This window comes from Dermacentor variabilis, unplaced genomic scaffold (assembly GCF_050947875.1).
Source record: "Dermacentor variabilis isolate Ectoservices unplaced genomic scaffold, ASM5094787v1 scaffold_12, whole genome shotgun sequence".
In the NCBI taxonomy this organism is placed as follows: Eukaryota; Metazoa; Arthropoda; class Arachnida; order Ixodida; family Ixodidae; genus Dermacentor; species Dermacentor variabilis.
In genome coordinates, this window is record NW_027460280.1 from 48,567,410 (window position 1) to 48,581,375 (window position 13,966).

The window sequence follows — 13,966 nt, forward strand, 5'->3', positions numbered from 1 at the left end:
CTTTAAAGCAACCTACCTTTTACAAAGGAATTAGCCACAATTCATCATCATGGAACGTCGGAGTGGCAGTGCAGCGACCCAAGTTACACCGAGCATATGAGCCCAAGTTGACGAGCTGCATTATTTTGCTGTGGACGTTGTCGCGTGGGTTTTAAATGCGTAAGCATTACTATGCCTGCTCAATGGTGCTGTACCAATAGTGTGGCCCTGAAGAAAATTCGCCGCTGGTCGATGTGATAACAGGCCGCAAACCGTAACAGAAAGCTTGTGGCTAATATATTCCTACGAGTGGCTCATCAATCATCGGTTGTGAGATCACATGTACGGGTTAGATTTATGTCTGTTGAAACAGTGTTTCGGTATGCAGTCGATTAGCTGGCAACTACTGCGAGCATGCACGCCAAGTTTGTCTGTATGTTCGTATGTGGGTTGAAAGCTCCAAACTATGCAAATCTGCGTGCGTGAACTCTGAACTTGCATATTCAATGTAATCAGTGTGCTTTCTCGTGGCTAAACAGCCCAGTCTTCACACATGCTACCATGCTTTCCGCACACGCTGCTTTTGTTGTTCCCACCGTTTGTGCAGCATTCATTGTTTTGATCGCTGGTTCAACTGGCCCAATCGAACCTTGTACCGATAAATATTGCACGCCATAGAAACGCGTCATGGCACCCACCACAGCTGGGTCATTCACCAAAGATACTGGTATTTGAAAGATTGAATATTAGATATTGATGCGAAAGCATCAAATGGCCCATTGAGCGAAAAAGCCTGAGTCTGTAGGAGCAAAGCGGCACCTAAATTCTCATTGGCTGTGACACCACATCACGTGCATGCCTCAACGGAGCAGAGCAGGTGAAAGGGCACACCTGCTGGCGCACCAGGTGTTGCGTGAGGGGAGAGTGCATCGCCGTGACGCCACATCACCTTTGCTCTCGGAAGCCTGTGTTATTTGTGCGTTCGTTGTCTACACAAGCTCTCGCATGCATTCTAACTTTGCCTTGGCAATCACTATAAAGAAGTTATTGTATAAAAGAAACAATAACTTCGAAAGAAAAAATTTTGGCGATAGTGAGTTTCGAACCTGCGATCCCACGCTCAGAAGCCGAGTGTCTTAGCCACTGGGTTAAACCAGTGCCTTCTAGATAAAAGGTTTTGGCACTCCGCTTTATGATATCATGCTACTTGGACCAAAATTTCCATTGCCAAGCCCGGTGTGACGAAAGCGGAGGCATCAAAATCACCGTGGCTCACTTGGGAGTGTCCCCATTAGATTCTATGGCAGTTGCGCAAGGTAGCATGACTCATGGATCAAAGTGGACCGGCCTTGTGCTTTCTAGGACGCATTGGCCAAGCATCTCAGCATGCTCACTTGCCCACGAGGAGTTCATAACTCGAAGGACCAATCAGCGGCGTTCAATTGAACATTCATGCTTTCGCATTCACAACTCATAAGAAGTGCTTAGGTGTCCTCGGATTTTTTTCAATTCACGAATCAAAATATTCTAACGTTCACTATTCGATTCAAAATCAAGTATTCGCACACCCCTAATAATTTGTCATTGGTCAAGTTCGTTCATATGACTGTATGAATGTTTGAAAATAACCAAAAGCGTGCTCATGTTAGCTGGCGTAAGTTTTTTCGGGAGACAAAAGGTGAATTCTGGTCATCAAATCGAAATATACCAATGTGATGCATTGAGTTAATAATTTCAGAAAACAAAAAGTGTACATTTATAAAAGGGCCTATGTACTATAAACATGCCATATAAACTGGAATATAGGTCTAGTGGGAATATAAGTTGACGCCTTACCTTGAAGTAGAAAAAAAATAGTTGAAAAAGCGTTAAAAGAAACACGTTTATATTTTCACAGTGCTTTGCAGCAGATTGACTATACTGTCAGCGGTAGTGAGCGCGCATGAAGGTCCCACATGAAGTCTGCAAATGTGTGTTGAAGCTACAAGCTTTATATTGAACACCACTAAAGACTGTCTCCGCATGCCACTACTCATCACTCAAAAGAAGAGGGAAAGAAAAAAGAAGTCACACACAAAGTCGATCGGAAGAGTTCATGCAAAAAGACAATAGCAACAACGACAAAAAAATGCAAACATTCACATTTGAATATGGATACAGCTTTGCATATGTGTTAGCCAGCATGTGCACTGTAGGTTGCCAGACAACTCACAGTCTGCTAAGAGAGAGATAGAGATGTAAATGAGAGAAAGGCAGGCAGGTTAACCAGAGTTAAAGCTTCCGGTTTGCTACCCGCACTAGGGGAGGTGAAAGCGGAAGTAAAGACCGAAAGAAGAGCAGTGACAAAAATGAAAGCGTGAAAAAAAGAAAAGAAAAACGGGGACGGGATGGGATCATTATAGTCTTTCTAATAAGCCACTGCCATGTAAAAAGGTCAACAAAGCCATGACCGACTTTCGGTGCGACGGCAGTTCATGTCCGCATTCCAAAACTGTCTGTTCTGAAAGTGGTCTGTCGTCAAGGCGTGCCAATGCGGCTGCTAGTGACAGCTGGTGCACGCTGTATCGAGGACAGTGGCAAAGTACATGTTCTATAGTCTCCTTGCCGCCGCAGTGACTGCAAGCCGCGCTCTCGTCCATACCGACTCGGAAGGCAAAAGATGTTGTGAAAGCGACACCAAACCACAGTCGGCAAAGTACTGCTGTCTCGAGTCGAGAGAGTCCAGAAGGGGGTCGAAGTGGAAGGGACGGGTCCAGTTGGTGTAGACATGTATGCTTCAAGTTTGGTGCGTTTCATTAAAATCTTATGGCCTCATTTGCAAGCACACGAATTTTCATTGCTGCACCTGTTCTTGAGAATGGAATAGAGTCTTGCAAGCCCTCCTCATGTGCAGATTGTGTTGCTGCACTGGCACGTTCATTGCTCATTATGCCAAAGTGGCTTGGAATTTACTGTAACGTGATGTCATGTCCTTGGTCGACGAGGTGGTGAAGCAGCTGTCTGATTTCTAGAACTAGTTGTTCGTGGTGTCCGCGGCGTAAGGCAGAAACCAAACAAGAAAGAGCAAGCAGCCTTGGAGTCACTGAACATGCTTCTGACGTTGAACATAGGTTCCCAGATCGATAACGTTGTCAATAGAACGTTGGCGATATCAAAAGCCAGCCATGGCGTCTGGGTAGATTTTGTAATGTTCGAGGTGCCGCTCAATTCTGGTGAGGATCATTCGCTCCATTACCTTCCCAACGGAACTTGCCAACGCAGTTGGTCGGTACAAAGTAATCTCTAAGGGAGACTTGCAGAGAAGCGGTGCCAGACGGCTAATCTTCCAATCTTGAGGAATTTTGCCGACCTGCCAGGACTCGTTACAGATATTAAGGAGCGCACTTCGGGCCCGTTCACCAAGGTGACATAGCATACGGTAAGATATGTCATCTGGACCAGGCGACGACGACCGAATACATAGGGCAAGCGCCGCGTCAAGCTCTTGCGTTGTGAAAGGCAGATCCATGAGGGAATCTCGGGAATCTAGAATATGGTTCAGTGTAAGCGAACTTGTGCAAGTTGGCTGGCCTGGAATCACCGCACAGAAGTCTTCCGCCACAACAAAGTCTTGTCGACGCTGGAATAGTGCTAGGGCCTTAAACGGAAAGCGCTGTTCCGGAACAGAACGTAGACCTCACACAGTTCTCCATATTTGAGATAGTGGTTTGCGGGGATCTAGCGATGCTCTAAATTTCGACCACCGCTGTGCCTCTCGTTTATCCATGCGGCGTTGTGTCTTCTTTTGAGTTCGCCATTCTGCTAAAGACCGCTATGTAAGACTAGGGGTGACTTAGCCAGCTTTTTTTTTTTTTTTAAGGAAATATCTCCACCTGTATTCCGGTTTATGATAGTTTAAAAGTATGTGCTTCTGAGCAAGTTGGTTTGCATAAGGATAACAAAGCACAAACTGAGACAATCACATCGAAAGAAAATACAAGACAGTGCATGCATCCTGTTTTCATTATACATGTTTGTCTCAGTTGGCACTTTTGATGATGGATATTGTTTCTTGGCGCAAGGGCCAGAAATGGCCAAAGAATGCCATGACACTTGGTGATGAATGGCAATGAGTATAGTTGAATATGGTGGAAATCGAGTGGCTGTATATTGGCCTAAAATATTCGCTGTAAATGGTGTAAAATATGTATCTATTAAAATAATGTCAATGAAAAGTGAGTCCTATGGTTTTAAAAGTACGTTGTGAAGGATTAGATACTAAAATGTGTTAATTTATAGCAGCACCAGTGCCTCTGCAGAGCCCTTCAGTGCAAGGGCTGTGAGGCATGTGCTCTGTAAGTGACTTCATTGCGGCTACAGCCTCTAAGCAGAGGCTGTGCTACAAATAGTCTGGCCAAATGATTTCTATGGTATTTGTTTCTTCTAAGAACTTGAGTACTGATTTAAAATTAAATAGAGGGCCATTGCCTAAAAAGAAGACTGGGTGCAAAGGTATATTATGACGGTATAAGGAAGGAAAGAACTTTTTTCTCTTCTCTTCTAATAATGGGCACTGAACAAGAATATGAAGGACTGTAAGTCTACTTCCAAACCTAGTGCATGTCGGAGGGTTACTTCCAGTTAGAATATACGAGTGACTGCGATAGGTGTGCCCAATTCTTAATCTACAGAGCAGTACTTCCCGGTGTCTTGTTGTTTTCTCAGAGATCCATTTCCATATCTTTGGTTTGATTAGATGCAGTTTGTTGGATACCTGAGTGTCCCATTGCCTTTGCCAATATTTCCAAAGTTTATACTGTAAAAATGGCTTAAGGTATGTGTAGGTTACAGGTATATTAACGTTTGCATCACAAAAAGGTATGGATGTAGCCCTTTCGTCAGCAGCTACGTTGCCCTCTGGGCCTCTATGGCCAGGCACCCAACAATCATTTGGTTCGACATGTATGCTGAGCATAGAAGGTTGTAGACTTCATCAAGGATAGAGTTTTTGTGTTTTCGTAGACTTGATATGCAACTAACAACTCTTAATGAATCTATGAATATGACAGCCTTTATTATACCTGTTTGTTTTATATGTTTCACAGCAGAGAGGATCGCGTATGCCTCCGCTGTGAAAATGCTGGTGTTTGGATTTAATGCACTGAACATGGAAAATGAAGGTCCGAGCGCTGCATAAGCTACACCATGAGTAGACTTTGAAGCGTCTGTATAAAACTCCGCGCAGGAGTACTTCGCCTGGAGTTCGAGATACCTATGTAAGAGTGCAGTTGGCACTCTTACATGGGCTTCCATATGCCTATGTCTTACAGGAGCACTGGGTCTTACATATGTCTTGCATAGGCTTCCCTAAACCTACCAAAATGTCTGCCACTTCTTGATAGAGCACTATACATGCATATTCTGGTTGGGAAAGATGCAGATTGTGGCTTGACCTTTTATGGTAGCTGTAAAAAACATGGAATGCTTGCTCTGTAAAATTTGACAGTTTTTTCAGTATATTAAAGCCATATCCTTCTGCTTGAAGAGCAGATTCACTACATTCTATTCGCCACAACTATAGCTATTTATAGCATACTTGGCAATGTTTATGATTTTATTGCAAAATGCCTGATTTTTAGTGCTTGTTTAAGATTGTCGTAGTGGCACAAATATTTTATGATTTTTTATTGTGTACAGTTTAGGGCGGAACCAGAAAGATAATTTATTTGAAGGAAGGCAGAGAGGTCGGCCTGAGCTAGCATGCTCCTGCCTTTTACGCTGCACAGAGAAAGGGGGGAACAGGGATGTAAAGGCCAGATGAGGGGTGATGATGACATAGAAGGAGGATGCACAATGATGAAGGCAAGTTCAGCATTCTCATGGTTATCAACAAAGTTCAAAAAAGTCATTCAGAAGTGTCATCTGCCTTCCAGAGAATGGCTTGAGTCAAGCTAATTGAAACTTGGCAAAAACGCGCAACGAAGAAGCGTGTGTGTGGGCTCCTCCTGCGTGAGCAGCACAGGTGCCAAGAAAGGTATTTAAATTAAGTAAAGAGCAGCGATAAGTGGCTCCAGTACGACATGGACATACATGGCGCTTTTAGCAGCCGGAATCTGGAGACGACAGAGAATCACACGCATTGGTTCTGACCGATGCTTCAGCATTTTTTCAACGCTTTCCTGGTCATTCTTTTTGGCTTCTTGCTTGCCTGTAGGGTCGTTGTCTTTAGTTGCCTTAGCATCCACTCCTTGACATTGAGGACGGCATGGCGTCATGCCTGTGGGTCTACAGACAGGAAAGACCACTCTGTGTCTGTGCCAGCCTGGAGCGACGAATGTTCGCCCTGTGCTCACAGTGACCCTCACTTTGCAATAAGCGTGCTGGCACAGGCAGAGGTTGTCGTGGCCCCTGCGCCCTGCAGTGCAGGTCTTCTGAAGTCACTGGGTGGTGCTTCTTATGCGAGCATTGTCTGTCTCAGCGAACCAATTGAGCAGCCTCCCTATAGAAAGTTTTGTCTCTTGTCATTTTCCGGAGAATATGAAGTTCCTGTTGCATCCTCGAGCAATCCTTCAACGTTGCTTCGTGAGAGCCAGGCTAGCTGGGACAGGGCAAAACCAATTTCTAAAAATGACAAATACAGTCGCTGAGCGATCTCTTGTGGCTCAAATTTTGGACCCATTGATTATGTGGACCTACCCATGCGGCAACATATTGATAGAGCCAGTGTATAATGGCAGCTGAATCTTCAACCTGCGTTACGTTATTATTTAAATAATAAACTACATAAACATTCCTGCTTGTCCCCGGTGCAGGTCACTTTTGCTGCAACTATATAGATCAAAGTGGCTGCTCACTCCATGCTTACAGGACAAAGGCTTTGAATATTTAATAAACAGTCAAAATGTTGAATAATCAAATAATTTTTACTATTCTTCACTGAGTTTAGTATTTTTTGGCTTCCACTGTCTTATTTCTTCAATTCTAAATTTGGTTGATTTACTATAGACTAGTGCAATATGTCCTGTGTTTTCGATCTCAAGCTTGTTGCAGTGTCACATGAACTGTTTACTCATGCACTAAAAGAGTGAGGATTCAAGGCTGTAAAAGCAGTCATAGAAAAACATGGGCACAAAAAAGACCAAAGGGACAACTTAAACACTATCATATGAAATGTTGCATTGTCGCACACAAAAACATTGTGTGCATGCTCCACTGAAGGCAGTGCCAACCCATCAGTCATGAACTCATGTGCTCACTGACCCGCTGCGGTGGCTTAGCGGCTATGGTGTTGCACTGCTAAGCACGAAGTTGCAAGATTGAATCCCAGCCTCCGTGGCCACATTACAATGGGGGTGAAATGCAAAAACACCTGTGTCCTGTGAATTGGGGGCACGTTAAAGATCCCCTGATGGTCAAAATTAATCCGGGGCCCCCACTAGGGTGTGCCTCATAATCAAATTGTAGTTTTGGCACCTAAAACCCCAGAAGTCAATTCCATTCGTGTGCTCACTCGCAGAAAGTAGCAAAGCATGACAATCCTTTATGGAGAATAATGGAAGACTGGCTTGCACACATGCTGCCGAAGGTGCCATTATGGCATGCCTCAGCCATGAGATGCATTTCTTTCTTCCTGTATCTGAATAGAAGCTCACACTTCAAATTCAGGATTGCAATTACACTCACAACAGTGCAACGAAAGGTTATACTTCACTCTGCCATTCAGCAAACATTTGGGCTCATTCAATTTCACACAGGCTATGACCTGTCTGTACATCATTAACGATAAATGCAACTAGAAGGAATTTAAGTACAGCGTGTTGCATATTTCACTGCGTATGTTTAAAAAAAAAAGGCTTTGAGCTCACCGCTGCACTGTTCTTGCTGAAATTTTGCTGAAGGATTGCATGTTGGAGTCCATGTAGTTTAGTGTAACACTTTCCACAGTTAATTACCTGGTATTTAATAAATAAGTGCAAATTTGCCTTCACTTAGGGATACGCGAGCTGCGGCTGTGACAACACAAGCATAAAATCGTGTCGCTGCCTGTCGGCAGCTGCACAAAACAGCGTTTCAGCGAGGGCAGGTGCGTGTTCCAGGAGTGGTCAACATGTGGCAAACCTCCCTTACCGGCTCCTTTCTGTAGCCTCTGGCAGGCGGTGACACAAGCTTATGCTTGCATTGTCATAGCAGCAGCTTGCGTCTCCATAAGTTAAGGCAAATTTGCACATATTTATTAAATACCAGGCATTTAACTGTGGCAAGTGTTACACTGAACGACGTGGACTCCAACAAGCAATCCCTCTGCAAAATTTCTGCAAGAACAGCGCAGCGGTGAGTGCAAAACCTTTTTTAGAACATACGCAGTGAAATATGCAGCACACTGTATGTGCGACGGAGCATGAATTTAAGGCATATATCTTCTGTGCTCTCTGCTACCTTGTAGAAACTAAAAGATTTGATGTACCTTTTGAAGCATTCCAAGACAGTAGCTCTGGTAATGAGAGGGAAACCAGCTTCTCTCCAAGGCACGACCCTCCTGTTAAATCTGACATTCATCTTATACACACACAAACTGCTAAGGGTAGGTTTGAAACTTTTGACTGTTGGACAAACAGCTCAGCAAGTTTCAATCATCCTGGACAGTATTACCAACACATGATCGTCCGGGAAAGTCAAGGTATTATCTATAAACTGGAAGCTTGTTGTTGAGAGGAAGCTCATATTAAGAAATAGGGCACTGGACATAATTCAACGCTTGCTCTGGACACATTTTAAAAATAAATGCAACTGTGGTGAGGCATCCTTTAGACTGAAACACCGATGAGCACGAAATCATTGACTACAGTAGACGCTTTTCTGGGGGCCAAAAAGAATAGCTACTTTTCTTGGCTTACTAAACTTCAGTGTAGCGTGCCCCCTCACTCTCTCTTAATCGTTTTCTCCTTTCACATGATTGTGATGTCTTGCAAAAGTGATTAAATTCATGCCACTGATTCTTTTTTGTTTTAAACCCCTTTTTTTTTTCAGCTACAGAAGTACTATGATGGAGATGACAGCTCATATCCGCCATTGAAATTGTCGGGAGTCGTCCAGATCAACATGGACAAGGCAGTTTTGCAAGAACCTCTGGTTTGTTGTTTTGTTGTGGACTCCTGTTTCTTTCACAAGTTGAAGACAGTTCTGAAGTGTGTCTATTTTTTTCTAGTTCTTTTCTTTTTAATTATGAAAATTCATTGTTTATAAAACAAGATATAGTGCAAACACAGTAAAAGTTGTATTATCAGTTTTACTTTTAACTTAATTATCAGAAATAAATGGCCCTAGACTTGATGGTTTAAGGCCCAATGATTGAGGCAGATACTAATAAATGCTATGAAAATGTCGGTTCAGTTTCTTGTGTGTGCTAACCTGCATACCATCAAGCCCTATGATTTTGGTATAGTGCTTGCAGTAGTTCATCTAGCTCACAAAAATATGTGCTGATAAGTTTACCTGAATGTAAACAGGGTAATGCATTTCAGTCACCGTATGTAATGGTATGTATAATTGTGCTGAAATGCACATCTAGCACTAAAAATGGATGGACATGGACAGATGTGAAAATTGTTAAAAAAAACAATCATCTCTAGTTTGAATTTGTGCTGCACTCTTTAGCTTCACACCATAAACCAACCGGCTGAGTAACATTAAAAGGAACAGTAAAGTGAATTTAAATTTTGTATGTAGGCTGTAAATTTAGAAAGAGATGGGGGGACTGGCGAATTCATTAGTGCTTGTGAGAATTGTGATGTGATGAGCTGAAATTCAGTAGCACACATGCAGTCTTCAATACCTTCTAATTGTTGTTGACCGTACAAAAGTTTAATTTTCATTTTGTTTTCATTGGCTGGGTACCTTTATTGTATTTGTATCTGAGGCAAAGATAAAAAACCAAGAATTAAACATGTACTGGCAACAAACCTCTCAAGTAAGGTGCTGGTACGAAATCAGCCTGGGCTCCTTTCATTATTGTCCTTTTGGTGTTCACTCTGAGAGACTGTATGACAATGTCATACAAAAACCATATGACAAGTCCTGAGATGGAAGGGCACACTTAGGAGACTGATTTAGTATGTGTTGGAATTAAACATTTTTTGTGAGTTCGTGTTCTGCTTGTAATGCAGAAATGACTCTCCTTAATTGATATAAACCTCCCGTGTTCCCTTGGGAGAGTTTTACTCAAGGAAAGAGCTTTGTGCAGAGTACCCTGCATCCAGCCATCTGCTCATCCACCTCTATTTTGGGTAACACTAGTTAGCTGAGCTAACATATTGTAGTTCAGTCAAGCCATAGGTATTACCGGCCTGTAGTGGCACCTACTGGAATAAACAGCACTTCACGCATGATTGGATTATATTACTATGTCATTTAGAGTGTGGGGAGTACAAATAAGCTTTTCACCTGCCACTGTTGCTCAGTGGCAATGGTTTTCTGTTTTGCTGTGCATAAGGTTGCAGGTTCGATTCACGACTGTGGCAGCCACATTTCAATAGGGGCGTAATACAAGAACAATTGTGTACATAGATTTAGGTGCACATTAAATGCAATCACAATTAATCTGCAAGCCTTCAGCACAGTGTCCCTCATGACGTACATGTAATTTTAGGATGTTAAACCCCACAATATAAATTTTGAAAAAATTAGCTTTCTTTCGACCTACATTTTTCAAGTAACATGCTTAATGTGAGGACAGAAATTGCAAAATGTGGTACAAGCAATCTGGATTGAACTTTTCAGAGGCAAAGAAACAAATTATAAAATAGCCTTTAGTGCCCTTTTAATGCTGCATGACTAGTGCCTGTGTGTTCTGTTTGGTATGTTTTCATTAGAGCTCACATCACCTGAATTACGGCAACTCTGTTCACAACTTCCACATTTTCTGTTTTTCAACATCGAGCACTCATTACGTCAGAAAAGAATTGGGTAGGCTGCATCAGGGATGCAGCTGTAGTGGGGTATGAAACGCATAGTACATGCTGCATGTGGTGTATGGACACTATAGTGCACAAATGACATAGCCAAGTACATAATTTACATTTATTCTCACATTACAAAGGTTACATGCCTAACTAGTCTAATTTTGCTAATAGGTTTGCTCCCCTATTCACAGTGGGCCCACTTGTTTTGCAGAGGGTGTTTGAGCACTAGGGTGAAGAAATGGTCCCTTCTACTGGTGGTGCACAAGGCTTCCCTGTGCCGCTTGACTCCGTCGTACTCGTAGATAGGTGGTTGGGGCTCCTACTCTTACGCTCGCTATGGAGACAGACATGTTCATGTTTTGCCGTGCTGAAAGGGATTGGATATCCCTCTTTCTCGCTATCCGAGTCTCTTTATGCCATTTTTGGACCGTACATGTCGAACACAGGAAGGGAGCTGGGGCATAGCCGAGGAAGCATGAAATTTTTGCAACACATTGAATGTTTTTAGGCCTTACAACTCCTAAGGAACACCAGTTTGAGTTTTATAAAATGCAGTTAAATCTCGATATAACGAACTTCAATATAACGAAGTTCTTGATATAACGAAGTATTTAACTTTTCATAACCTCTTATCCATAGAACACCAAGTAATTAGAAGTTCAGTATAACGAAGTGTGTTTGTATACGATTTCAATATAACGAAATTTCACTTCCGCAGCAAAGGAATGCCGATACAATGAATTGAAACTTACGCGGACGCAGATGGTCAAATGACTGTACTACAAGCAGCTGCTTGCAAGCGCACCTCTCAAATTGTATGTGGCACGACAAGAGCGACTGCTAAAGTGAAACCGCATCATGTTCCGCATAAAGTCCATGTGCGATAAGATCGTATCGTGCACCGCACACTTTGTTTATTAAGTGCGAGTGAAAGGGTGCGAGGGTGAGATAGAAAGATGGTGGCTTCACGCACGAGTGCTGCCTCCCCAAGCGAGCAAAGGGAAAGAGTGGGAAGGAAGTGAGCTCGCGGTAGCGGCGATCAAGCTTGCGCGAGGTGCAGGGCGGGAGGGTAAGTTGGTGCACATCGCGATTTCTGGCGTGTGTCTCGGCCATCGCTGCACATGGCTGTAAGCGCGGCTGAGCGCATATGCAGCCACGCACCCTGCTTTAGGGGTAATATGCCATGTGTGCAAAGAGTGGGCATGTTGACATGGCGTGGCACCATGTAAGCTGTCTTACCGCACGTTTAGTATTGAAGGTTGCATAATCTAGAGTTTCGGTGACCCATTGGAGCGAGAGGCAGATGAAGCATGTGCTCCCTGCTGCCGGCGCTTTTCATGATAGCGTCTTCCCAGTGTGGGCAATGCTATCAGCCGTGGGGGCGAAGGGCATGTGAAAACATGGCTAGCTTCACTTAATTTGTACCACCGTGAAGATAATGTCGACGTACACGGCATGAAACCGCATCATTCGTTACCAACTCCCGAATTCATCAAAATTAATCGTTTTCTCACTCAAATTTGCTTTTTTCGATTGCCCGGTAATTGCCCGGAAGAAAAATTGATTGGTGACTGCACTTACTTGCATGAAAGGTCGAACTTTAATATGAAAGTTCGATATAACGAAGCAAATTGCCCATTTTACCTTCTTCGTTATATCAATCAAGGTTTAACTGTATCAAGCCCGGGATACATGGAGTGAACTTTCATGGCGAACATCACCCGGCACAAATAGACGCAGCGGGACAATGTCGATGGTTCACTGGCTTACATTCAGCGATAAACAGGTTGACGCCGCCGCGCGCTTGCCGCGTGTTTCTCAGTTTTGCCATGCCCTAAGAATGTGCTTTTGGATAAGAAAAAAAATAATAAATAGGGTTCTTATTGTATTATTTGTTGTTAATGACTAACAAATTGAAAAAAAGTTTTATAGGCGCTTACAAACGATTTCCACACATTTCATTGAGCTGAAAGCGTTTTAGCGGGCTGGCTTTGCGCCGTTTGGTGACGTTGAGTGGTGACACCGCGGAGCGCAGGCGTTGCAGAAGGTTTTGTGGTTCTCCAACTGTGTCTTTTGTTTACTTTGTGTAAAAGCACATTGGGGTTATTCATGTTTACTTCAGTTTAAGTTCCTGTTTTAAAGCCTCCTCCAACAAGCGTTTACTACTGCAGCCGAAGAGAATAGAATTATCGGTATTTGGCGTGAAATGGGCCTGTCAGCGGCTCTCGTTCTCGATGCCCTAGGCATTCCGTGCACCTCCTAGGTCCACACAGATGCAAACAGCCAGAAGACCAGGCATGGTTGGCTTCTAAGTGTAATCTGTCATCGCTCTTTTTCCTCAAGGCACTCGAGCAGAAGGGACTAATGGTTGTTGTATAGCAGGGGGGGTTTCTGACCGAACCACAAAACTAAGCTTTGCAAGCATGCGTGCCGATTGCAAATAATAAAAAAAAAAAAACGGCTTCGGGCGCCACAAACGAGAAACCGTTTCGACCCCTATACCCGAACCCATATACCCGGACCACACACACAGAAAAGACAATGATAAGAAAACGAATACAATGCACACACTATTTTGTGCCATGGAACCTTCGATCGGGTTGGTAAGAAAACTGCACCGCACTTATAGTTATTATCTCTTTCGTGAGCACCTCACTTAAGTTTGTAGGTGAAAAATAAGTTTGCACAAATTTGTACTTTTAAGCATTCAATATCCGGCTGTAATGACCAACGGTGTCGCTTTCACACACAGAGAGCCCGAAAGTGCGCGGCCAAACTAGCCCAAACGCCCACATTCCGTCGCTTCAGCGCAGTCGCGTGACGGATGCTCCGATGGAAAGGCAAAAATACACAAAAACCAACCAGGCGGCGAAAGTCAGAGGGAGATCGATCGTCGCGACGCCTGGTGAGTGCGCGGGGCGCGCTCCCGCCACTTGCGACAGCGGGAGTAAAATTTTTGGACACCGAGGAGCGAGCGTTCGCCGCCAGGCATATTTCGTCACCTGGGGTGCGATCGGAGATGGTTGTTCGGCACGTTCGTTCGGTTATCG

The 13,966-nt window shown here is 43.7% G+C and overlaps 1 protein-coding gene across 5 annotated transcripts in view; it reads left to right on the forward strand.

The window, feature by feature from the left end:
* FANCI (Fanconi anemia complementation group I) overlaps positions 1-13,966 on the forward strand; it is a 116,924-nt gene that overhangs the window by 61,235 nt on the left and 41,723 nt on the right. For all 5 annotated transcript variants that reach the window (XM_075676469.1, XM_075676468.1, XM_075676464.1 and 2 more), the window contains exon 16: positions 8,986-9,087. In XM_075676469.1, the coding sequence (XP_075532584.1) occupies positions 8,986-9,087 (102 nt within the window). The remainder of the gene's footprint in view (positions 1-8,985; positions 9,088-13,966) is intronic.